Genomic DNA, 26,528 nt, shown 5'->3' on the forward strand with positions numbered 1-26,528 from the left:
AGTGAAGTCATGCGATTAATTCCAATTATAAAATTGAATCGCCTATTGCCCAATTTTTTTTAGAATAATAAAAAAAAATAATAATTTATGGCAGTGAATGAGTTAAAAAACGTAATTGATCTTGATCGAACTTGAAGATCTAGTCAAGGTTTAGAGGATTAATTGTGGTTAGGTTAGTAACTGTTTTGAATTAAATGAATGTTTGCAGTGGCTCAATATAAAAGTCTTCGGTCTTAGTCTTCTAACTCCCTCATCATCTTCCTTTCTTTTCTTTTTCTTTTTTGTTCATTACAATTTCACCTCCCTTTGGGCTCCCCAGGATTAATTGTTATTCCTTATTGGCAAACAATTAATCAGCATGGACCAGTAAAATATGTATACGATTTTAGACAATAAGATTAACTACAATTAACAAACCAAAAACATATACATCCATTTTTTGACATTATGTCATTCCTCTGACTGATAAAACTGTCGGTGAAAAAGTTGAACACTAAAGGCAAGAAAGAGCATGCCAATGATTTCACATTTTAAAGAAACAAAGACCTATATAGTATATCACAATATAGCATTTTTCATTAAAATTTCATGAAATTAATGGCAATTTTCAATTCTTCTGATTTTTAGCTTCTGGTCATAAAATGGCCACACAAAGGAAACCGAGAGTACCAGTACCTTGAAATAAGTCGTGGTATCAGCCAAATACCAATACCTGGTATTGGTACTCACCCATCCCTAAAAAAACCTAAAAAAAAATTGTTCGCTTGTAAACACTGTGTCATATTCCTTCAAGTGAACTGTTGCATGTTGGCCACTCAAGATTCAAAGTTTGATAAGAGAGCATCTACTGCATTCCGTTCATTTTCTAAATAGCTGATCATGTAAAGGGTTGTGGGGAAAGGTGCAAACACAGGACATATATGCAGACAACAGTTCACATTCACACCCTCACTAAATGGACCAGAACCAACCTACATTATCAGTTGTTGATAATAATAATAATTTTTAAAAAGTTAAAAAAAATATTTTGGATAAAATGGGGGGCAGTTTGTGCAGATGTGTCGTTCTTGTTAACTTGAGGCATTTGTACTTCTTGTTTTGACAGCATTGTCATCTCTGTGTAACTTTTCAAAAACAGAGTGAGAGTGAGAGTGAGAGTGAGTGAGAGAAACACATACGATTGACTAAATTGTGTCCAACATGCCCTTAACTCATTCACTGCCATTGACGGCTATAGACGTCAAAAATTCATTTGAACTATTTTTATTAGTGTCACATTTTTTTCCACTTTTGTAAGAGTATGAAAACCTAGATTTTTTTTTATTGTACATTAAGAACAGATATAACATTTTTGATTAATCATGAGTTAACTGGTAAAGTCATGTGATTAATTACAATTAAAAATTGTAATCGTCTGATGCCCCTAATTAATAAAAAGAAGAAAAGATTATTAAAAAATAGGGGCATCAGACGCAAATTTTTTTAAAATGGTAATTAATCGCATGACTTAAGGAGTTAACTCACGATTAATATCTCACATATCACAATATCACAAATTTTATATCTGTTCTAAATGTACAATTAAAAAAATAGAGGTTTTTATACTCTTGTTAACAAAAGTGGGAAAAAATTTGAAAACGAATAGAAATAGTTAAAATCAATTTTTGACGTCTATTCCCGTCAATGGCAGTGAATGAGTTCATATTTGTCTGACTTGTACCTCTAATGGTTCCTGTCACTTGTGATGAGAACAATAATAGAACTTTCCTTTCTTTTCTTTGGTCCTTTCTCGGGTTTCCTGACGGCCTCACGACTCTGGCTGGAAATGTTCGGTTTAGGGAAACGGTATGGGATTTTTTTATTTTTTTTTATAGGTTTTAGGTGAACTAATGAATGCACGCACGCACATACACTTATTCACCCACATACAAAAAAAAAAAAATACAAAAAAAAAAAAGGAGAGCAATGATGATGACATGTCAAATCGGTAAAATTACCGAATGAACAATACTGAGCTCTCCAGAAAAAAAGAAAGGAAAAAAAACTTTTAAGGTAACCACTCAGTGTTAAGGTACAATAGTGTACCTGTTCCTGCTAAATATACCACAGTTACATTTCTTGTTTGCTGTAGGAGTTTGTGTTCTGCCTGAATCCCGTATGCACGATGATGCATAGAAAACTCAAACTATCCATCCAGACTTTGCGAAGAGACCTCAATGTCCTCAGATGACCAGGGCACACACTCAAAAACATCGAGCCTCAGGTCAAATTCCATCATCACAAGCTGGATTTGGATTGCTTGTCATGTCAGCTGGCTGCCCTCAGCAACCCCCGCTGCACAGCTGTACGCACGCACACACACACACACACACACACAGAGCGGCTATGTAAATTGGACTTGTAGCTGTAGTATTTTGTCCTCGGATGCCCTGTGACATACAGGAAATCGCGCCAAAATGAACTGACTGCAGGAGGTGAACTTGTCTGTCTGGGTCTGATATTGTGATGATATCAATCAACATGTAGAACAACAACATATGTTAGATACAAAATATCAAAATGACTCAGAGATGCTTATTATTGCCAAGCAAAATCTTTTGCTAGCTGTGTTGGCTAGGCAGAGCTAGCTGGTTGTTGTTGCTCTGGGAGGGGCATACAAATTATTTTATAAATAAGAAAGCCAGCTATCAGCTAGCTGAGATGCATTTGGAAGGGCTTGGGCAATTTACATTCGCATGGCAACACACAGAAACTGAAATCTGATTGGACAAAAAAAAATAAAAAATACGCAAACAACTGCAAGCTGCAAAGCCCAGACACACACTAGGAAATGACGATAACAGACTGTTGAAAATAAATGAATCCAATTTGTCTAAGCTGTAAATGTAGGTCAGTGCTTCTGATAATGTTTGGGCCAGCAGAACAAGCCTTGAAGGTCTGATTACACACAACTGATATCTTCCCTCTTCTTTCTAATAAGCTAACTTTCCAAATGACTGTGACTCTGCATGACTTTGAGTTCAGCGTGTTCCTTTGCTGTTCCGTTTGTCTGAGCACAGGCTGTCATGTGTAACTCTGTTGCGATAAGGCCTGATAAAAGCAAAAAGCAGAGATGTGGAGAGCTTTTGTAAACCACAGACAGGGCGTGTGTTTGTTTATCTTCCGTCTGCTTTTTGCACCGGCATCGTCTCCCCTGCCCGCATTCTGCCATCTTGTTGCTTCTTCTTTTCAATTTCAAACCCACACTGCTTATTCTGTGTCTGATTTCCACCCCCATCACATCCATCCCCTTCACAATCAATGTGAGTTTTGTTTATTATGTGGTTGCTTTTTCAAGTTTCTTCTTTTTGCTGTTGTTTGTAAATTTTTTTGCTCGCACAACCCTTACCACCTTCATACTTTCTTTTTATTCCGATTTCTTTTCACCTTGTTCGCTCTCAGCGGCAATACCAAACGAAATGCTGTCGAAATCAGTCATTCAACGACCCCCCCCCCCCCCAAAAAAAAACTCATTCTCTTTTGTGGTATTTCATGTCTTTCCAGGTTGCAAAAGAGCAGTACTTAGCACTTTTGAAATGTAAATAAAGTTTTGTTTTTTTCCTCAGCCGTAGCCTCCTCCACTAGCCCTGTTTATCGGGCCGACTTCAAAGTGCCACATGGTGCTCTATCTCTCCCCTGTTCTGTGAAATCGGGTCACAGGCGGCGCTTGGCTTTCAGAGAAACTTTTTCCTTTCATGTAAGAACCTTGTGGGTGAGGGGAACTAAAGGGGGCCATGCCAGGCAGCCACCCACCTCCCATACAATCGGAGACACACACACTATGACTCGTCGTCTGCGCTGTATGTCAATGGGGTGCGAGTGGGTGGTTACGGATTATGCTTATTTTGGTGGCGGCGGCTCGTCTTGGGGATGTTTTCATTTCACCTGTTGTTTCACTGAGATTTCACCTCTGTTCTCTTATTGCTTCCTCCAGCCGTAATGGAACCGGTGTGAGCGAGGGGGCCAAATTGCACAAATTGGAGAAGGACAAGGCCACACATTGATTAGACTGTGACTAAGGCTAAGAAGACGGAGGCAGACACGCAGGACAAGAATCTGCTGGAAATGGATGAGATGCTTGTCTGCAGACAGACCGATTAGGAGGTGTGCCAAAAATTCACGCCACTGGCCATGACTGCCAGCCTGCCGCTAGGAGGATGGACTGCGGTTCAGCTACGTCATACTCTTAAACATCCTTAACCTTCATCCACCCTCTTGGCTCAGACTCCCAACTCACATCATTGGCTCAAACCCAAGAAAAGACTTCTTCGCCACCCTCTTTAACAGTTACGCTGTAACTTCTGGACAGATCAGTAGCAAGGATTGCCAGCGTGATTTGTGGGCAGCCGATGACGAAAGATGGGAGCGAGTCTGTTGGAGAGGCACCTTCCTCTCGTCCGCCCTCCCTTGCCCCAGTGGCATTGGGTCTGACCGGCTAAAGGTTGGCCCGGTGGCCATCGCAGCATTGGCGGCAGCTGTCAGAGTGCTGGAGGGAGCACTATGCAGGAAACTGACTCAGCAGACACGAATGCATTCAAAGGTAAACTGATTATATCCATATTGGTGTGTGTTTTTGTGTGTGTTAGACTCAAAGTTGGTTATAAAGTCTGGCATTTCTGCAATGATTAAATACAAACTATTGTGTTCTACAATGAAGTACTGTATAATTTCCCTCGCTACTTCGCTATTCGATTATTTTATTTGTGACCATATCGTGGTCTATTGCAGTTTTACCTCACTATTTTTGCATGTTTGCTTGTTGTTTTTCTTCAGTCGGACCAGTATTTTTTTTTTTTTTAGGGGAAATTTATTTGGTTTATAAAAACCGAGACCATGAACATTAGAGCTCGCCGTCCCAAAAATCCAGATCCCCACATCTTGTGTGCGTTCAGAAATACACTCCAATCTATCTATATTCTAAATGGATAAATGGACTGGCCCTTCTAAATTGTGGGTCTCTTGTGGTAAAATGTAAGAAAATAATCATGAAAAAGCACAGCATCGCCCCCAAAAGAGGCCAGCCCACCAGGCATCTGCCCTGTATGCCAGATGGCCACTCCAGCCCTGCACTTAGGTCCACTATGCTTTTGTATTAAGATGCTGATCCAAATCGTGGAATTTGTAGACTGGCATTTTTTTCCCCGTCTGCACACTCCCATATTTTGCACGTCATTTTATTAATACATACAGTAACATTTTGTCATGATTACTGCATTATTATATTCAACTACAGTTGCAACTGAAGACGATAATCAATTACGTCATGTAAATCATTGCTGAGTTGATGTGGGCAAATGTGCACACTTGACACATGAAAATAAAATGAAACGGGTTACAAAACACAGTCTACGTACCTGTGATGTTCTTCTACCTCCGCGAACCTGGCCAACTTCCTGCTTGTGAAAGCGTCCGATTATCCTTCTTTTTACACACTTTACCAAAAAAGTTAGCATATTTCTCCTGTCAAAGTTGGGCGACGTTGTCAAACCACGAAGTTTTGACAAGGGTTTGCATCCTGGACTGTTTAAATAGTTCGTCTGCCGTGTCATCCTTCGTTTTTTTCCCCCAACATGTGAGCATGCCCCGTTTTCATCCTTCTTCGGGTCGCGACAGAACTGCTTGCTTGCCAATGTTGCTAATGCTCGCTAGCATCAGCTAGCTGCTACCGGCAGATGTAAACAATGATGTCATTGGCCTTGGAGCGATGTTGTTGATTATAATTGTGTGGCCGCATCGAGGATTGTGGGATTACTGTATGCAATTTGCATAAGGCCATTTTTTTTTTTTTTTTTGCGTACAGACATACCTGGTATAGCAATATCCCCCCCAGTGCAATTTTGACAGACAAATTGGACGCGCCAATGTGGCGAGCGTCGGGAATATTTACTTCGCCACTCCCCTTTTCACCTCGTCATTGGCAACGTGGTGAACGGGAAGCGCGCACCATGTCACACACACACGCACACACACACAGAAATGACTGTTGCTGTGATTCTTTGACAAGATTCTACACTTCTGTTCTATTGTTAATTAGTGGTGATGTACTAATGACGGACAGAAATACTGGCAGAAAACATATTACTTTCTGGAAGCAATGCTGTAAGACTTTGTCTTAATGAGCTTCATATAAATCTTGTCCTGACTCTTTATCCTCAGCAGTAAACTTTGTAAATGATGTATTCATTCATTTTTGAGACATGTTGGATGTTGGCTCGGTGAACTGCAGTTAGAATCTCATATTGTCATTGGTATGATAAATTGTTTATACAGCACTTGGGGGAAACAAACACAATAAATTGACTTTTTCATTGTTACGTACAATACTAACACCTCGTCTATATAAGAGTGAGCAATAGGCATCCCTCATGATGATAAAAATAATCATCTGGTAAACATTTGACAACAATGATCATCTACAATCATGTTTGTGATTGGATTACCATGTGCCTTATCAACGCACCAATTCAAATGACTCCCAAACAGTACATTACATGCAATTATTTACTATTCCATATGCTTCATAAGTAATTAGGGAATTGTTATCTTATAAAGCTGAAATGCTCCTTATATAGTTTTGCTTCTTGCAGGATTATTAAATCCAACTCTTAAAAAGTACACAAAACAAGCAGCTGTAACCAGCATTTGAGTCACATTTTATGTTGGGAAGGTTATAAGATGTCAAGAGAGATTTGGAGATGTGTGTGATGAGCATCCTCAACCTCATTCAGACTGCCGTGATTGTATCAGTTTCCATTTACTCATTTGCTCCCAAAAACGTATAAATAGGTTCTATATTAAAAGCGTCCCAAATACTTATTCATACGTTTTTTTTAAATGCTAGAGCATACAAAAGGCTTTGATGCAGCCCCTCAACTGCAAAGAATGATTGAAGAAATTGTAGTTATTACACAAATGGCCAGCAGGTGGCAGCAGAGCAAAGGAGATAAACCAGGGCCATGTTGAAAAAAAAAACCCGAAATTACTCACAATTCTAAATAGATAGTGAATAATAATGAAACATAGCTCTATTCGAATGCTAATTGCTGCAAAACGAAAACAGATAGAAATATACTTTTTTTTTCCTGATGAAAGAAGATACTTTAATCTTTCTTTTGGTAGGTTCTATGTTTTTTTTTTAGCAATGGAACACAATATTCTGTGGGCCTTGCAAAATCAGTCAAAATCCAGTAAAACAGCCGGGAGTGAAAGGAATTGCTTCTGTGAAAATGGCTGGGAGTCAATGAGTTAAGGTTGCTATGACCTACCCCAATTTACTTACTACATTGGACACTATGACAAATTGAGCATCTTGCTGTGTGAGGACTCCAGTGCAACCTTAAAGGAATCATGATTTTTTTTCACAATTTAAAACAGTTCCCAGATGACTTGTCAATATGTATGTGACAATCTTTTGTCAAAGAAATACTCTGAAGTCTTGACACATTGGCGGCAAGGTAGAGTTACAGCCCACTAACTTACCTGTAAATGTTACCTTGCTGTTACTATAAGTGTGGTCAACTACTATGAATACAGAGAAGTCTCGCCAGAGTCTTCTCTTTAGTTTTTCAGGACATTTGTTGCATAATGCATTCGCCTTGTGCACTTGCCTGTGCCTGTGTGTGTTGGTGTGTTGTGGTCAGTTTCCAGAGAGGTCCTGAGGGGTCGGGGAGAAGTCGTCATCGCCAGTAAACACAAGCACTGACATTCAGGTGTAAGCAGACAGCAGTGGTCAATAGCAACAAGGTTAAAACAGCGATTTGTTTACTGTTCTTAGTTCATGTCGGGTCAAATAAATTTACACACTATGTCTAGACTATTAATCAGTCTATCTACGTCTCTGTCTATGTCTGCTTCAAAAGATTTCTTGCACACAGATTCACATTGTGGGACAAGTTTGCTTGGAAGCAAAAAAAAGAAAAGATTTTTTAATTATTTACTCAGATAGAAATAGAGAAAGACTGAATTACTAAAACTGTAGAAAAAAAGCAACATATTTATCAACTGGAACCCTTTTAAATGTACCATTTTCCATATGTGCCGTTTACCTATGTGGATAGAAGACTCCGTCTTAGTTATAAATCTAATATTAAACTCACTACATAGTCTAAAAAAATGGATGCTTCATCAGTTGAAATAAATCCTTGGTAGGTGTCGTCTTGGTTTCATGATGTCAAAATGTGAACGGCATGATGAGGACTGCCTACTGTAATTGAACCAGGACATTTATTGGTCGATTTAAGGATCTAACACCTGTTGTGAATTTTGCCGTTAAGCTCCTCGTTAGAGAACAGCAACTTGTGCAAAAAGTACTGAAACGTTTAAAAATTGGACATGTGCATTCTAAAGCTTAGAGATGGTCACATTAAGTTTACCTGTAAAGGTTGAATTTTAGGCTCGTTCTGAAATTACACCCAAAAGCCAAATATCCCGAACTTTTTGTGAGTAGTGTATTATTATACACACTAGTGTGTGAGAGAAGACAGAAATTCCAGACAAAATGAAACCATATAATAATTTAAGATACCGTATGTTTCAAACACAAAATATCATATGGCCTTGAATGTTTCGGTCTTTTTCTCAAACTTGGGCTCAGTCCCATAAATGGATCCTGAATCAGCTTTTATTTGATCATCGACTGTCAGAATAAAAGACTGTGAGCTATTTTATTGATCATCCAGCAGGCAATCCAATTCCTCACAAAGGGCATTTGGATTCATGTTCCTTGTAAATGCATGCCTGTTATCTTCTTTATGATTCACTTATTTACGGGCTGGGCCAAAAGTAGGTATACACTTGTTAAATTAACCAACACTACTGGCAATTTATCATACAAGGGGTCAACGGGTTCAGTTATTAATGCACTGCAATCTAGACGTCCTAGCAAGGACATTACCGGGTGAAGAAAATGAGATGAGACCCTCTTTTACATGAATTGACCCTCGATTGCAATTCTGTTAGAAGATGCAGCAACACATGTTTCATGAACAACCAGAGTTTCTTCATAAAATGATCTGTCAGATAAGGCTTGTTTCAAATTGTTGGGCTGAGGTTATTTGTTGAGGCCGCCATTCTGGCAGGATAGTAGCCAATGATTTAAAAATGGAGAGCAGTGATAAAATTAGCGTTCATCATTGATTATGTGGCAAAGCGGAATTAAATCAGTCAATCTGACCATTACAAGGCATTTGTTTACGGCATAACGCCACATCTTAATCTTTCTGCCGCTTGCTGGAAAAAGAGCGGCACACGGATGACCTCGACTGGCTTGCCTGTGCTCATCTGCCTCGCTATATGCGGCAGACACCCAAGTGTCACTTAAACTAGGAGTATTAGTAGAGGATAAAAATACATTCAAATGAATCAAAATGACACATTATTTGAATGGTGTTCCCAAAAAAAAAAAGACATGTTGGATTGCCGAAGTGTCAGGAGTGCTTTTTTTTTTCTCAACTTGGCGACGCTGCTATGTGGAATTACATCGTCTCTTGCCGTCGAGTGCTTTCAAATCTGATCATACAAAGGCTTTACAAGTTTGTATAATCCGGATTTATTTCCCCTTCGTGTTTGATCAAAATGCCATCAAAGTTAGCAGTTTCACGCAAGTCTTGGCAGTGTTATTTAGGTTTGATAGTAATTTAGCATCTGCTAAATCGGCTGCAGCCGCCGTCATTTATTCTGTAAAAAGTCTTCTTTATGGTGTTGGTCAGTTATTAAATTCAACTGTGTAATATCTATTAAACTGTAGCAGCACAAATGAACAAAACAGATTATTTCCCCCACATTTTGCGTGTAGCATCCGCTGATTTAGCTGCCATGTACAAAGTACAACATTGGCTACATTAAGTTCCTTTTTTGGTCGCCTGGAGCATGCTCGATCCTTTTTTTTGTGTGCCTCTTTTCGTTGTGGCAGCTGGTCCACGACAGCTGTCAATCATTGTTAAAGTGTGGCGTTAGCCCTTTACTCAAAGTGGCAGACGCGTTTTCTATGCTGCCAAAATAGTTACGCTAACGGCCATTTTGTGACGTCAATGTCAGGATCGCTATTGTAATACAATGCGTTTTCTTCAATCACTGTTTTTCTCATTAGTGATAACAAATGAGATCACTTAATTTTTTTATGGCAGTTGTGAGGAAGAGTAAACACTCAAATGTACATTTGAACTTCAGCTAGCTACCGTTGCTTTCAAAACAATGAGATAAGTGTCAATATTGAATACATAAATAATTATATAATAAAAAGAGGTGGCTGTTTTCTGTCAAACATCAATATTCCAGTGACTGAAAGTCTAGTGAGAAGTCACTTATTAAACTATCCATCTGCTTGTAGAAAAGAGGAAAAATGACACTCATGTCAAGCTGCAGCTCTGTTGGGGCTCTGACTGGAAGTCCATTTTAGAGTAAGGCTCCCACTTCATCATTTTTGCTTTCATATTTTCAAATATCCGACCATGGGACAGTCAATCACAGAGCTTTTCCTGCAGAGTCATCCTCAATTCGAGTCGCAGTTCTCTCGCTTGGATACAATCTTCCTCTCCATCACTGGTCAGCTTTCTCTGCCCATCTCAATTTATCTTAAACTGTCTATCATCTCCTCCCTCCCTCTTGTAGGCCGCCTCTTGTGGTGTGGTCTTCCACCAAAGTCAATCCATATTGAGCGGTCTCCATGTGGAGTCCTTGCCCATCCATTAAGTGACTGACAGGTCAGGGTTATTAGAGGAGGAGCCGCCTCTGCCTGCCCGCTCTTGGGCCCGAGGCTTCAAACACATAAGTACTGTAGCGCTCTTCCTGTCAACACATTGCTGTACTTCTCCATTTTTCATCTCTAACAAGCTTGGCATGTAGTATTGATTCTGAAGATTGATTTTTAAAAGCTACTGTAAATTTGACGGAGTTGTGAGTATTCAACCAAAATTACATTACGGGGATGTTTGCCAATGTGTGTAGACGAGCGTTAAAACAACAAGGAGATTGCATTTTGTATTTTATTGCCATAGTTGATTGAATTTGGCAACATGATAAGATGACGAGTAAGGGAGACACGGCAAAGAGCACGTGGAGACGAATGATTAAGAACAGTTCTGTAACGGTTTTGAGGTGGAGTGAGCGATGTGGACCCAAATGCGAGGAGACTCAGTTATCAGACAGAAGTCATGAGTAAACGTAGGGTGATTTATTATTATTATTATTATAAGTGGGCAAAAAAAACAAGATTTTGACTAGACTGGACTGGATTGAACCGAGTGTGACATGACAGGACTGGACATAACTGGACTGGACTTGCCTTAAAGGGGAGTGACTTGGCTTGACTTGACGGGCTGTGGATGTGGCTTGAAGACGTGGCTAAGCTAACAAGACGTGGCAGACTAGGCATGGCAAAACACGACGAAACACTAGTGATGCTCAAATGAAACCGGTACCTCGAAGCGAGCGTTGAACTTCCTGAATCACACTGCTTTGAAATTGGGCTTTGGAGTTTGTATCATTCTGCAAGTATCACGTGACCGATGACGTTTGAAGCTTTATACGTCACAGCCCGTATTGACGGCCCGAAACGCTTTGGTGGCTGCTAGCCTGTGAAATCACCAGCTGGAATTTATGCGGTCCTTTGACAGGTGCCGCTAATTTCGATGTCGGTTGGCCTCCTCTGGGTGGTGACGTGGTGCCGTCACTTCCCTTTCGTACAGGTGGGTTCACTTCCCCCCCACCAGGTGATCATAGTGAGACGGGGGGAAATTATATGCATATTTTCAAAGCTGCAAAATTAAAGAGCGTGAAGAGACGCATAAAATCTTTGATCAATAAATAATTCAATGGCTTGCATCCTTTGTAACTGTTCACACGTACTCCCTTTTATAATAAACATCAACAAACCCACGTCAATCATATTTTATTTATGAAAAAACTTTTATTTATATATATATATATTAAGCACAGGCTTTTGTAAATAATACATGCTCTGTATCTGATTTATTTAGACTTTTATTGATGAAAGATAAGTGTGAGTGATTGTTTCACACTTCAATGACATAGGTTGCATTTACTTCTTTCGTCCACTAGATGTCCCATATGTTTGCTTTCACTGAAGCACCAAAGTCTCAAAGGTTCACAAAGCTTCACCCGCACATTGCTACTAAACACACAAGGCCTTTCGTCCACACGATGGCGCCGTTTCGGAGCTTGAAACCAATCACTTTTGAAAGAGTGGACATTTCAAAATGTGCCCCGTACGCGTCCGTCTGGACACCATATGCAGGATACTCCAGCGATGACGTAATGGTCGCAGCTCGATGACGACACAATGTCGCATATTGATGACGTAAGCGCCAATTCTCGCGCCAATTCTCGCGCCAATTCTCGCGCCAATTCTCTTGAATCACCAGTCATTGTCACTTCTCCTGTGTTTGTCTTTTTCATGTTGTTTTGATACATGCAAAGCCATGTTTGTTCTGTAGATTGCAATAAAGTTGGGGGAAAAAAAGTGTATGTTTTCTTCGCTGAATCTTCTTCTACGCTTTCCATTAGAGATGGGACGTTTGACACTGAGACTCCGGAGCATGTGTCAGCCGAGTGAGACAGACTGCTCGAAACAATGTATCAAAAGCCCCGATAAAACCTCCGTGATCACGTGCTGATGACGTATGCGGCTTTATGCGCGCTAATGAGATACCGGAAATTACGTAACTGATTCAAACCTTTTGGCGCGGTGTCAGGCGCACAATTCCCTCATGTAGATATTTGCTTCACTTTATGTTCACCTGGAAAAGTTAGTTATTCGGTATGTTTCCAACAAAAGTACTCCCACGATGCATTTAAAGTTTCCAATTATGCATTATTTTTAAATCGTGTGTAGAAGATACAGGCTTGACCCAAGTATTTTCCACCGAGTTGCTATAAGCGCTTCTCCAAGACCCTCAGTCACATCTCCCAAAGACTGATGTTGAAATACTTGTCATCTGGCTTCACAGCACACTTGTGTCATATCCAAATCATGTTTATAAAAATCGAATGAGTAACACAGTATCACATTGAACCATAGTACTGGTACAGTGTCAAAATATTGCAACACTTCCATGTGTACCTGATGATCATTAGACAGACACAAATGTAAGACTGAATGTACTGGTGTTATGTTGTAATATAAATCAATCAGGCGAATCACTTTGAAGATTATAGCTGCTATGACTCCAGCTGACCACCAGATGTCACCGGTACGATCTATCTTATGGGGCTTTGAAACTTCGACTCTTTTTCCAAATCAATCAGCCGAAAGCCTCAAAAGCTTCACAAGGCTTCATTGTCCCATCTCTACTTTCCATTAACTCCCCTGTAGGTGCGCTACAGCGCCACTCCAGACTTGGCATATACATTACAGCCGTTGAAAGTCCTCAGCGTCTTCTTTAGGACACACGCAAGCTTCTGTGTGTACAAGATTTGTTTGAGGAACGAAGCCGGCTTCGCCTCTGTCTGGGTGGGCCTAAATACACCAACACTAATGACCTAATGAGACACCTGGGGAAACACAAGCGGCTGAGGGCACTGATTGGTGACTACACACACACACTGGCAAAGGAAGACACACACAGGTGGACGTGGTTATAGACCTAACGAGACAAGGGAAGAAACCAGAAACACAAGACAAAAAACACCAACCAGAGACAAAAACATCCAAAACGTAAACAAAAACTCAACCCCCACGGATGCAAAACATGACAAGTTCCTTACATCATGACATCCATGACGCCATATTTGTTTTGTCTTTGACCCTCTGCTATTGTCTCGCTTGTAAGAATAACAAGTTTACACACAAACTCTTGCCCTGCATCTTGCACGTTTATAATAAATTAGCATATATGAGGCGGCATGACATCAGCAAAGTATTTGGTGATGGACAAAAAACGGCTTCTGCAAATGTGTTTTCTGCTGCTGCTTATTCCTTTCTCCATGGTAAAGGCACAGCTTTTCTCCACGAGCTTGCATAACCAGTGTGGATCTGTTTAGCTGCACAGGCAGCCAGACTGCCTATCTGCTCTGATTCAGTTGCTGATAGAGGTTGCTGAGTTTAAGATGTTATTTTGGATCTGCCTGTCGGCGTTGCCTTCGTGCTGAGATGCACCGCCAGTGCTAGCCCAGTAGTGTGTGGGTGTGCGAATATGTGTTGTTTTGGTACACGTTTCATGTGTGTAATGTAATAATATTCATGCCTGTGTGGGCGTATACACGACTGCGGCTTTGAAGCAGACAACGGGCAACCCAAAGACATATTTATGAGGTTGACACTCAACTGGTGAAAATTAACCTCTTGATTTTTAAACACCATAAGCATAAGAGTCAATAGGTTCTAATGTTATGGAGGAAAGTGCATGGAAGAGGGTTTGGTCTGATGATATTTTATGATTTCATCAAGATAAAGGTCATTCTTCCTGCATGTAAATGGCTGTGGATTTATGTACAGTCGGTAATTTTATGTATTAGCTCAAGGATTTATAAAGTGTGCAAGGTCTTCATTAAGGCAACACCACTGTGGGCTTTAACATACCTTATCCAGGCTCTGACCGATTGCCCAAATGTACTTGCATCATACGAATAGAAGCATACATTCAAAAGTTTGGTTTAATCTTTGTATAACATGCACACACACAAAAAAAGATGATGTGCAGATTAAGGAATAAATCCTGTGTACAACCTGTATTGCAAGAACTGCAAAACATAATATTTCAAATAAATATCAGGTATTTTATCGTAGTTCCACATATAGATTTAGGACCAGTCAAGTTTCCTTCTGATTTAGGTGCTTTTTGTGTGATTAGCATATGTGGCTTCATGAGAGGGCCAGGCAACCACACAAAGCATTGTGGCTTGCGGGCTGGCAATGTAGCCCCCACTAATGTGATTTTCTATCGTGTAATATACTAGATGCCACAATTAATCGATGAAATTCATTGATAATTATTTGTAATAATCAATTAATTGTTTTGATATGTTAATTGTTTTGTCTTTTAGCTGCTTGACAGTAAATATTCTTTGATTTTCGTAGTCCTCCATATAACCGGACTGATTATCTTTGTTTTGATCCAAAATAAAACAATTGTGTTTACTTTGAAAGCAATGCTCAACATTTTGTCCATTTATCTCACGTTTTAGATCAAACCAGTAAGTGCATCATAATACATTTGTTTGTGCACTGTTCATTTGAAATAAGTTTTTTGGGGGTGAAATCTGATTAATCAATTAATAAAAATCAAATCAAATCAAGAGATTATTCGATTACTGAAATAATCGTTAGTTGCAGCGCTACTAATACATGCCATGTCAATCATTACTGACTACTTTTACATGCAGGCAATATTCGGATTACGGTCAGAATTCGGGTTTCTGGAAGAATCGGAATAACACGTTTGCATGCGCAAGTTGACAGAGTCACCCCCGTATACATGGTGTTTGGAATAACCCGATGTAAGGGGGTGAAGGACGAATACCATCATGGCAGAAATAGACGTCATTTCCGCTTCTAACTTTAAACGGTCACTAAAATACATTATATTCATGTCACTCACCACGTTAAATAAAGTAGTCGGATTCCAACTCGCTCCAGAAGTGCGGTTCTTGCCGGTACGCGCCAGAAGCACGGACTTATTTCGTTTGGATGAAGCAGAACTATGTGTGTGTCATCTAATGTTCCTACACGGACGTGTATTGTTGAACACTGCAAGCTGGAGATAAACATTCATTTAAGCATCACGAGTGATGTCGCGTCTGTCTCACATGAATAGTTCACGTGTCACAAACTGTGGCATTTTCGCCATAGAGACACAATATAACGTGAAAACGCCCGGAGAAATCAATGTATTTAAGCGAGGCCCGTGTAGGACGGCGTTGCGCTTACAAGTCGTTACTACAAAGACCAAGATTCCTTGCGAGTGCAAATAAGCGAAGAAGAAGAAGAGGCTGTGAGCATGCGCATAACGAAAAGCAATGCCCCGTTGATTTGAGGTATTCCGATTGTGTTTATATGAACCAGTATTCCGGGTTAGGCGCTTATTCGGGTTTTTAGAAATCTGAATAAGAGCATATTTGGGTTATTGCGCCTTTTTACATGGCCTTTCAAAAACCCGAATATTGCCTTTTTGGGGAATTTGCTTTGTTTCCCGTCCAGTATTTTATTTTTATTTATTTTTATTTTTTATTTTTTTATTTTTTATTTTTATTTTTTTTTATGGAGAGCTAAGTATGGTTCATTCGATTTGACATGTCATCATTGCTCTCCTTTTTTATTTTTTATTAAAATTTTATATATATATTTTTTTTGTATGTGGGTGAGTATGCGTATGTGCGTGCGTGCGTGCGAGCGTGTGTGTATTCATTAGTTCACCTAAAACCTATTAAAAAAAATCCCATACTAATAATATAATATAATAATAAATTGCCAAATGCAGAAACATCAATATCAGTTATCACGATGTGGTGGCTCTCGCTAACAGGCAGAATTAAGTAACCAGAATTAGGTTAAACAATTCTATATATCCCGTCCAGTATTTTGTTTGCGTCCTTATTTTGGTATCATTAGAAATTTCTTTGGCCATCACCTCTGCCTCCTCACCCTGCCTCCCCGCGCTCGGGTCCATAACCACCACTTCCTCCCACCTCAACGTAACAGAACATTTGCGTCAATAAAAAGCCACTTAAGGTCACCCATGTTCCAGGAATGTTTATGCTTATATCATACTTAGTGACATACAGGCCACTGGGGCCAAAAGAAAGTTTGCCATAATAATATGATACAACCACAATCATTAACATGTTAAATTATTGTACATTATTGTCTTTGTGAAGACTTTTTTTTTTTTTTTTTTTTACAACACGCTGTGGATTGCAGGGAGGAGACACAAGCTTGCACTCCTCTACTACGAAAAGTGTCATTTGTCCTGAGTCAGCACAACGCTGTCATGTTTAATTATCTTGGTAGCACCAGCAATACAAGGGGAAAAGCAGTAGGTGGGTAATAGAGAAAAAGATGGCAACAGAGGCCAAAATCGTATGAAATGGAGGGTGTGAAGCAGGGAGGGTGTGGGACTGAGGAGAAACCGGCTAAAAAGGAAAGGGGTGAATCTGGAGAGCAGTCGGTTGGAGGGATGCCCTGTGACTCATTGATGCAACTGCAACACGCTTAATACCTTAGTGGCCTGCAAAGGCTGATGCTTGTCTTATATCAAAGACTCTGGTTGGTGGATGGAAAGAGAGCGGAGCAGGCAAAATCATCTGTCCATCCATTTTCTATGCCGCTTTCTTATTTGGGTCACAGCCTAGGTCACATGTACAATAGAAACAAACAACCATTCACACACTAAGGACAAGTTATTGTCTTCAATGAATGCAAGTTTTGGGAATGTGCTAACCACTCGATTACCATGCCGCTAGGAGAAATCTATAAATACATACATTCCGTATTAAGAAGAGACTAGAAGGCTCTTTAATTGACAGGTCCTGGAAATGAAGAGATAGGAAGTTCGGTAAAACATCCCATGCAGACATCTTCAAGGAATCTGCCATTGCTGCAAATGTTGCAAAACAACACAAATTGCCATGCTGATTCTCAAATTGCAGTCCGTTTTTTTTCCCTAGCATGTCCAGACGGGAGCAAAGCCGTCTTCGTTCCTCAAACAAATCTCCTACACACGGAAGCATTTCAAGACTTGCGTGTGTCCAAAAGAAGACGCTAAGGACGTTCAACGGCTGTAATGTATATGCCAAGTCTGGAGTGGCGCTGTAGCGCAGCCACAGGGAGTTAACGGAAAGCGTAGAAGAAGAATCAGCGAAGAAGACGGACACTTTTTTTTCGAACTTATTGCAATCTACAGAACAAACATGGCTTTGCATGTATCGAAACAACATGAAAAAGACGAACACAGGAGAAGTGACAATGGCGGGTGATTCCATCTATCAATATCTGCGAACAGAAAGCTAGCATAGCAACAATTAAAAGGATTAGTGCTGGCTTTTCTTTTACTGTGACCAATCATGGCTCACCTGTTTTCTGGGTTTGGTCAATAAACTGAGCCATGATTGGTCGATACCTACTTCCTCAGCACGGGTGATGTCATCTTCAGTCGACAGCAAGTGGAAATAAATAGTTTTTAAAGGTATTAATTGTAAATAAAAAATAATGAAGTTATCACAATAATTATAGACAAAATATTATTTTTTTTACTGCTGAAAATAGCTCAATGAGTCAAGTATCCCTTTCATGGCTTTTCCTAACTTAGCCTACCATGTACATGTTGTACACTTGTTCCTTACGGCCAATTCTACTTTGATTTGTTTTAGCTGTATAAAAAATAATCAGAAATACAGTTGTTGTTTTTTTGACAATTTTGTTTTGATCATTTTAAATGATATTGAGGTCACTATAAGATAATTGTATAATCTTCAAAAAGTTTTAGGGCCCTCAGCGAGCATAACCCTGCAGTCGTGGGAGGACAACTACTAGTTCACACGCTACTTAACAGATTTGAAAGGTGACAAATCTGGGGGTCACCTCTGTCATTAGCAACATTTAGTGACTTTTAGCTATGCTTAAAGACAAGGTGCGAATATTTAGGAAAGTGTTTGTGAAAGACAGATGGCGACAATTAGCAACTATTTGGAACGATATTGTGAGGATTAGCAACTATTTGCCACTGTTTAGGAACATTTGGGACCGTTTGTCAACTTCAGGAGTAGCAGGCTACTGAAAATGTTAGAAATGTCCTTGCGACAAGAAAGACCATTAAGAATCTTAAGAAAACAATTAAGATTCTTTAGAGAACGTTTCGTAAACGCTGTGACCGTGAACGAACCCTGACGAGGATACGGTTTTAAGTCTGCTCATTCAAGCCCAAAGCTGAAACTGTGAGTAGACATTCATTGCTTGTTTGAATAATAAATGGAAGTCAGCCATGTTACAATAAATTTCCTCTACAGTTGAGGATCAAAACAAATGGTCACAGATTGGTTGTTGGAAATAGAAGGTTGGCTGTTGCTCTCCTGTCACATTTCGGTCTTCAATGGAACCTTCAGTCCTTTTTAACCACTTATCCTGTTCAGGGCCAAAGAGATGCTGGCGCTCATCCCAGCTGACTTTGAGCAACAGATTGTTTCGCAGGTCACATATCACATATCGAGGCAGACATCCTAACCACATATTCAACCTTATCTTGTCACTGCAATTCATTCCATTTGATTTGTCTAGTGTGAGAACTCATTATTTAAGACATTATGGTTCTATTTTAGTTTTTTTCCCCACTGATTTAACTGGTGAGAGTGTTCCTCGATGTAACTGTATATCATCATTGTCTTTTTCCAACCATGAGAAACAACTTGGACATGGAAATGTATGTTGCTGTCATCAGCATCTCATTTTGAATGCTGTAAAAGGATCCACAGTAAATGAGCGCGAGTGAGTTCTGCAGCAGCCCTGTGGTCCTCATTTACTCATCATCCTCAGACATGAAAACAGATGCGTTCCAAACAAATGCCCAAGGACACCATAATGGCCACACGCACGCACGCACGTTGCTAAAATGAGCGTCCGCCTCCAGTCTGTCAAGTTGCGTAGGCAACACTCTCTGCAGCCACGCACCAACTTGTCAATGTGCCATTCATGTCACACTTTTTTTTTTTTGTCTGAGTCTGCAAGTCTTTATCCCCCGCGGGATCTCGTCTCCTCTCGTTCCAGAACACTGCAGGAATTCAGAGGAAAACGGAAATGGCTACAAAAAAAAAAGTCGTTATCTCTCAGCATAATTTATGTGACCTTTAATGGGAAGTGTTATTTCAACGGCGAATGAGTGGTCCTGTAATCTTTGAGTGATGTTTTAATAGAGAGGTCAGAGAAGTTTGACTTGAATGTGACAGTAATTCTTTCGTCTGTCTTCCTCTCATGTCCCACGCTTTAATAGTCTTCATCCTGCCATCTTTCATATCGTCACATTTTTCTTCTGCTCAGCACTCACATTCTTTTCTTTCATACAGAGTAAAGAGTCCGCTTTAATGCCATTGCACTGCAGCTTGGTACTGGTAGACAGCCAATAGAATGGGCATATAGGAATATATAAGTTATGCTCATAATGACTGTATTATATGGTGAGCATAAAGAGTAGGTCATATAGTGGCAGAATATCATCAGCATGTGCAGTTGGTTATAAATGTCTACAGAGCAGACATCTGAAGGTTTACATCAAAACTGACTGACATTTGGAACTGTTCATAATTCTCTTTAACTTGTAAGAATTCAGTGTAGAGATAGATCGATTATTGGCGATGATATTTAGCATTTTGATGAATATCGACCTTTTTGAAGAATCATACAGCCAGAAAATTGTGTTATCTTCAGGGAATTATTTATTTAAATTTGCATTTTTGAGATGCTACTGCTGAGCCTCTGCACTTTCTGCTTTTGTTTGAAATTTAAGCTAAGATAAGTAAAAATGTAACAATTGAGATATTTTCAAATTTGGGAAAACATTAGTTACTGTAGAAAACAATAGGAGCTTTTATTTAACTTTTTCAAACAGGCTAATGACCCTGAAATTTTTCTTAGAATTTTAACCCCTCCAATTTTATTTTTATGCTGGGCAATTTTTTTTCTTTTTTAACTGATTTTGACTTTTTGCACATAAGAACAACATGGATTTTTTATTTTATTTAAAAAAAAAAATGGGGGGGGGGGGTTCTCATGTTTTTATTTGTTATAGTGGACGTGTTGTAAACTTTGCAAAGTTATTTATAACATTTTTAACACGAACATCATGCGAATTAACTTGCGATTGTGATTGGTTAGCTAGGATCCAAACATGAACCAGAAGTGTTGACATCATCCAAATTATGCGCTTTTATTGGTTTAGACACGCACGGGCCCGAAAGGGTTAATTAAAACAGTTATGACTATTGACTAAGTTTAAAAAAAATCCAAAATTTTGCAAAAATTGTTTAATAATAATAAGTAAAAATAAAATCAACACAGTTAAGAGGTGCAGTTTGTATTTTTTTTTTTTTTTACGCTAATATTTTCCCTTTTAGTGAAAGTGAGTTTCGGCTCCAAATGATCGGCCTCCTTGAATACTAATAATCGGTATCAGTATGGGCCCTCAAAAAACATATCAATGTATCTCTACTTCTGTGTCTTTAGCTGTATGCTTTGTTTGAATTAGTCTAATTCATTTATGAACACTCCCGTTATAAGAAAGTATTTTACTGCACTTCAATTTCTTCACCCCCCACCAAAATGATTATTTTTTTTTATTAATTGTATAGGCAATTAAAAAAAAAATCTTCTTGTCACAATAATTCTGTAAGTACTTTTGAAATGTGTCTTCCCAATGCTGAATAAGTTGCCACAATGACCTTTAAAGTGTTTTATATTGTACATTAACATTGTTCTCTGCATCTTACAGCCTTGGGGTGTTCGTATCTCATAGAATAGATTTTGAGTGTCTAGGAAGCTGTTGATGACATCTTGCCAGCCACTCATTTGTCCTTTTGGCATTTTCATATCTCTGTAATCAACCTGTATGTATCTTGTATGTTTGAAAAGAAAGAGGGGTCTGCATAATTTAGAGTGCAGATGAGGGGTTTTATGTTGTCTGGCATTTTAAAGTGTTGCTTCTTTTTCATGGCCTCGACTAAAAGTATCGACGTGAAGTGAGGGGATAGATGGCGGGGAGGATGAAGAGGGAGAAGACAAGTGGCTCGGACAAAACTGGAGAGTTATATAGCATGATGGAGTGGAAGAAAAGAGGACAGACAGAACAGATGGGAATGAAAGAGGAGGCAGAGAGATGGCGTGGTAGACAATCGACTAATAGATAAGATAGCGTGAGGAAAAGCAAGACAGGGAAAATCACTGAGGCTTTGCTAATTGCCGCTTAGAAAGACGGGAAAAAGTCTCTTTCCAAAGAATGCTCATGCTGGTTTGTGTTTTCAATCAGATCTCTGCTCCTTCAATTGCCCCCCATCCACCCACCCACCGACCATTTCCCGCCACCGTCTAGACTGGACCAGAACAAGCTGTTCTTGTTGTGAGAGGAAGAGGAGAAAATGCAGTGTCATTAAGTTGGGCAAATCACAGCGACTGCCTCAAGGAGATGACCTGCCGTCAAAATGCTTGTTAGAGGCCATCTTGTACTCGCAAGTTGCAACTAGTCGGAGCTGCTTGTCTTTTAAGTGTTGATTACCTGCAATGAAATACAACGTTGGACACAACCCCTAGAGCAGAGGTGGGCATCGAGGGCCGCAGTCCTGCAGGTTTTGCGTGTTGCCCTTCTCCAACACAGCTGATATATGATCAGCTCATCAGCAAGCTCTGCATAAGCCTGATAACGATCCTGTTGATTGGAATCAGCTTGTGTTGGAAGTGAGAAACCTACAAAACCTGCAGGACTCCGGCCCTCGAGGACCGAGATTGCCCACCCCTGCCCTAGAGGGAGCTGAATTTCAAAAGAATGTTGTTGTTTTTTTTTCTGGTTAACCTCACATCTAGTGCGAAGGCAAATTAAAAACATCAATCAGTGCTACTTTAACTTTTAACTTAAAAGAAAAAACAACAACTAAGAGCTCAACAGCACAAATTAAAGCTGATTGTTTGAGATAACCTTAATGAGTGAAACCAAACTTGGTCCCGGGTCAGTTGTTATTGAGTTTTCTGAATGTGTGTAAAATGGTAGCTATCTTATTAATTGTCAGGCTAGCTTGGACCAAGGTTGTTATACTTAAGGAAAATTAACAAGATAAAAAACTATAAAATTGGAAAAACATTTTCATTAACGAAATAAAACAAAACCGAAAATACTATTACAAAAATGAAAACTAACTGAAAATACATTGATACGCTGATGAGCTTTATTTTATTTCCATACAGAAGAAGATCAAACAGTTGTTTAAGGGTTGGAGTTAACCTAACTTTATTACACAATACACTTGCCAAATGCTCCATTAAAAAAAAACAACTAAAACTAACACTAAAACAACAACAAAACTGCGGGAGAGGGGGGAAGCATTGTTTGAAAAAAATCTAAACTAACAAACCTGGTATTAAACAAATAAAAAAAAATAAACCAGAGTTGGGGTAATGTGTTAGTTACATTTATGAATGTAATATAACGAGTTACTCATATTTTTTGTAATATTATTACAATAACTACGTCCCCTAACGCGTTAAAATTATGGGACAAAAACTAACCACTAAATATACATTACAAAGCATTTCATTACTCATTTGCAGTATAAGTTAAGTGAAACACTCTGTTATGTTTTGTGATCAGTTGAAACCCAAAGGAGCAACAATACGTCGGAAAACTCAAATAGTCTTTATTACAAATAAACTAAAGGGGCAGACGAAATTACAAAGTACAAAATAACTTTTTGTTCATTCACCAAACTAAAAATGACAAAGCATTTGCAGCCGCAATATATTTACCAGATAAACTACGCATTTGGATAGTTTCTTCTGTTTCTTCTTCTTCTACTCTTTTGGCCTCTTTGTATAACACACATTACGTTTGTTCAACAATTTCTAGTGTTGTCACCTTACACACTTTTTGTGTCATCAAACATGCTCAACAATGATCTGTAAAAGAAGTTTCTGACTTCATTTAGTTTGTATGTCTCGCATCCCACAATATATAACATAAACACACACTCATTGTAATATCATTCTTTTGTATCCACTAAGAATGCAGATACTTGTTTTTATGGTGATGATACATAATGCTATTAAAGGGTTTAGTGTGTTTGTACGTATTTTTCAGTCCTTCCTGGGCAATGATTTAAACACTTTATGTATGCTAGTGACAGATACGACCATGGCATTATGGGATGTCCATCTGTCCACTCACGGCGCTCTTATGAAAATGATTACAGTGGCTGGAGGGAATTTGATGAAACAATTCATCATGTGGACAAATGAACTTTGTGGATAATCACTTAGGTCAAAGGCCAAGTTCACTGCTTACTCTCAAATTAAGCTTTATAAATGTGGATAACTAAGTTCATTAAATATTCTTTTAAATTTGAGTATTTAGTGAGAAAAATGTTTCATGAAACGACAGTCTGGTTCATTTTCTTTCATTTCTTCCATTCGAAGTCTGTCTGTGAACTCAGCACCGTAATTGAGGTCTTTTTGGAGCTTACTGTTAAAAATAAATGTTCTAACCTTGCACATTCAGAAGTGTGTATAATGCACATATTCATGAAATTATGCATATTAAAAGTTGGTTCTGTGGCCACTGACAGTGATTAATTTGTTTTCAATCAAATGTTAACTGGAATGCAAAGACAGTACAGACAGTACAGCACAATTTGAAGTGATTATAAGTAAGGCTGACTTTTTTTTCATGTCACTTCCCTCTTGCTGAACAGAGTGCAAGTTCCACTGCACCAATGGGAATTGTTTGCGTCTGGGCTCACTGATCTGCAACCAGCTCAATAATTGCGGCGACAACAGCGATGAGGAGAACTGCCCCATGGTCACCCAGCACCCTCCGCCGGGCATCTTCAACTGTGAGTGCTGCCTTCACTTCTTTTCTGCTCCTTCACATCAACACCTCGCACATCTACAACTCTCTGGTGGATGTTTAATGAGGTTTATAATGTGGATCAGTGTGCATTCTTATGAAAAGGTGTGGCTTTTTGTTACATAAAGAAAAAAAAGGCAAATAGGTTTGAATTGGTGTGTTTTTTAGGAGATAACAGTGAGGAAGACATGTGTTGTTATGAGGATATTATGTTGTCACGATACCAAAATTTTGACTTCGATGCTATAACTGCATAAAATACCTCGATACCGGTACTGAAACATCAGCAAAAGCAGCAAAATTAAAACTGACAAAAGAACTTCAAATTATTTTAATTTTGTATTACCGTATTTTTCACACTATAAAGCGCATCGGATTATAAGGCGCACCTTCAATGAATGCCCTGTTTAAAAACTTTTTTTCCCATCTATAAGGCGCACCATATTATAAGGCGCATAGAATAGAAGCTACTGTAGTGGCTGGGATTGCGTTAAGCAGCCACCAGATGAAGCTTACTTAACCAATATTGATCCACATATAAGGCGCATCGGATTATAAGGGGCACTGTCGGTTTTTGAGAAAATTTATGGATTTTAGGTGCGCCTTATAGTGCGGAAAATACGGTAATTCAAAATATTAGGATGTATACATGTTAATTTATGTATGTACTGTATATATATATATATATATATATATATATATATATATAGTGGCACTCCCATGACTCAATGTAACGTTGCTTGAGTGTGCGTGCATGTCTCTGCTCTTCTCCATTCCGCTCCCAATTAGTTTAGTCAGCAACAGTAGGTATGAGAAAATATGACCCATTTATTCCAAACATTTAGGTTACATACTGTACATTCAACGTGCAACTACTGTACTGCAGTTGAATAAAATAAATACAAAATAAATGGAAGGATACTGAGAAATATCTCTTACAAAGTAAATAAAAGCAAATTATACAGGAAGTCCTCGAGTTACGGTGGAGTTCCGTTCCTACGCTGGCGATGTAACACAAATTTCGACTTAAATCGGATTTCACCGTCAAAGTCGATATTTACATCAAAATACTCGGTACAGTAATTTTAAAAAACATATTTGCGCCACCCGGAAAAGGCCGGAACCAATATTTCGTATTTCCGCACGGGCATTTATTGCTGACGGACGGCAGAGCGAAGCTAATGGAAACCTAAACACGGAAATGTGACACGCATGATGGCGAGCCGACCTGCTCGATGGACATCCGTTGCTTGAGGTAAAAAAACATAACTTTAAATAACTTTAAAATGGCATGATTACTGTGGGAAATTAACGAAAAAGAAAGTGCTACGGACAAGGCACGGGCGCCGTAAAGTCGAAGCGCGTATGACGTAACTTGAGGACTCCTTGTGCTCTAATGTCAGAGATTTTGGATGCAGGCCGAATTAATCCCATACTGTTATTTTGGCTGATATAGGTGCAATATCAGATATCAATTTCAGATCGGGACACCTCAATTGGCCACCCTCTTGTGGCCGTTTTACGATCAGGAAATATAATTAAAAGAATGCAAACTTGCCATTAGTTTCATGCAATTTTAAGGAAAAAAATTTTTTTGTGGGGGTGGGGGGGGGGGGGTGTTATGTATTAAAAGTACTAGCGTTATCGGTACTTGGTATCGGTATTAGTGACTACTCAAGTCCTTGATTTGAAAAAGTGATTTTGACTATTTAGTTTCAATGTTAATTTGAAAAAACGAATGTTCCCGTGACCCTAAACTAGCTTTAAGCACAGTGCATAACTTTGCATTCCACAGTTTCCCATGAAAACAAGCATTCAATGGCATTTCATGAATTGATTTGTAAGGCATTAACAACGGGTACTCCCATAACAGCAGCAGGCAAACTCAGCGCCGGGTGCCGGAGGGCAAAAATAATTGCACTTTGAATTAAAGTCTCTTTGATA

At 39.2% G+C, this 26,528-nt stretch overlaps 1 protein-coding gene across 3 annotated transcripts in view; it reads left to right on the forward strand.

Annotated features, from left to right (window-relative positions):
- ldlrad4b (low density lipoprotein receptor class A domain containing 4b) overlaps nucleotides 1–26,528 on the forward strand; it is a 190,463-nt gene that overhangs the window by 59,768 nt on the left and 104,167 nt on the right. The window contains exons 1-3 of one of the 3 annotated variants that reach the window (XM_077574926.1): nucleotides 3,156–3,302; nucleotides 3,974–4,579; nucleotides 24,430–24,570. In XM_077574926.1, the coding sequence (XP_077431052.1) occupies nucleotides 4,540–4,579; nucleotides 24,430–24,570 (181 nt within the window). In that variant the 5' untranslated portion in view covers nucleotides 3,156–3,302; nucleotides 3,974–4,539. Of the gene's footprint in view, nucleotides 1–3,155; nucleotides 3,303–3,755; nucleotides 3,840–3,973; nucleotides 4,580–24,429; nucleotides 24,571–26,528 lie in introns of those variants that run through there. The other 2 variants (XM_077574929.1, XM_077574927.1) reach the window with 2 other exon arrangements.

Source organism: Vanacampus margaritifer, chromosome 9 (assembly GCF_051991255.1).
Source record: "Vanacampus margaritifer isolate UIUO_Vmar chromosome 9, RoL_Vmar_1.0, whole genome shotgun sequence".
Taxonomy (NCBI): Eukaryota; Metazoa; Chordata; class Actinopteri; order Syngnathiformes; family Syngnathidae; genus Vanacampus; species Vanacampus margaritifer.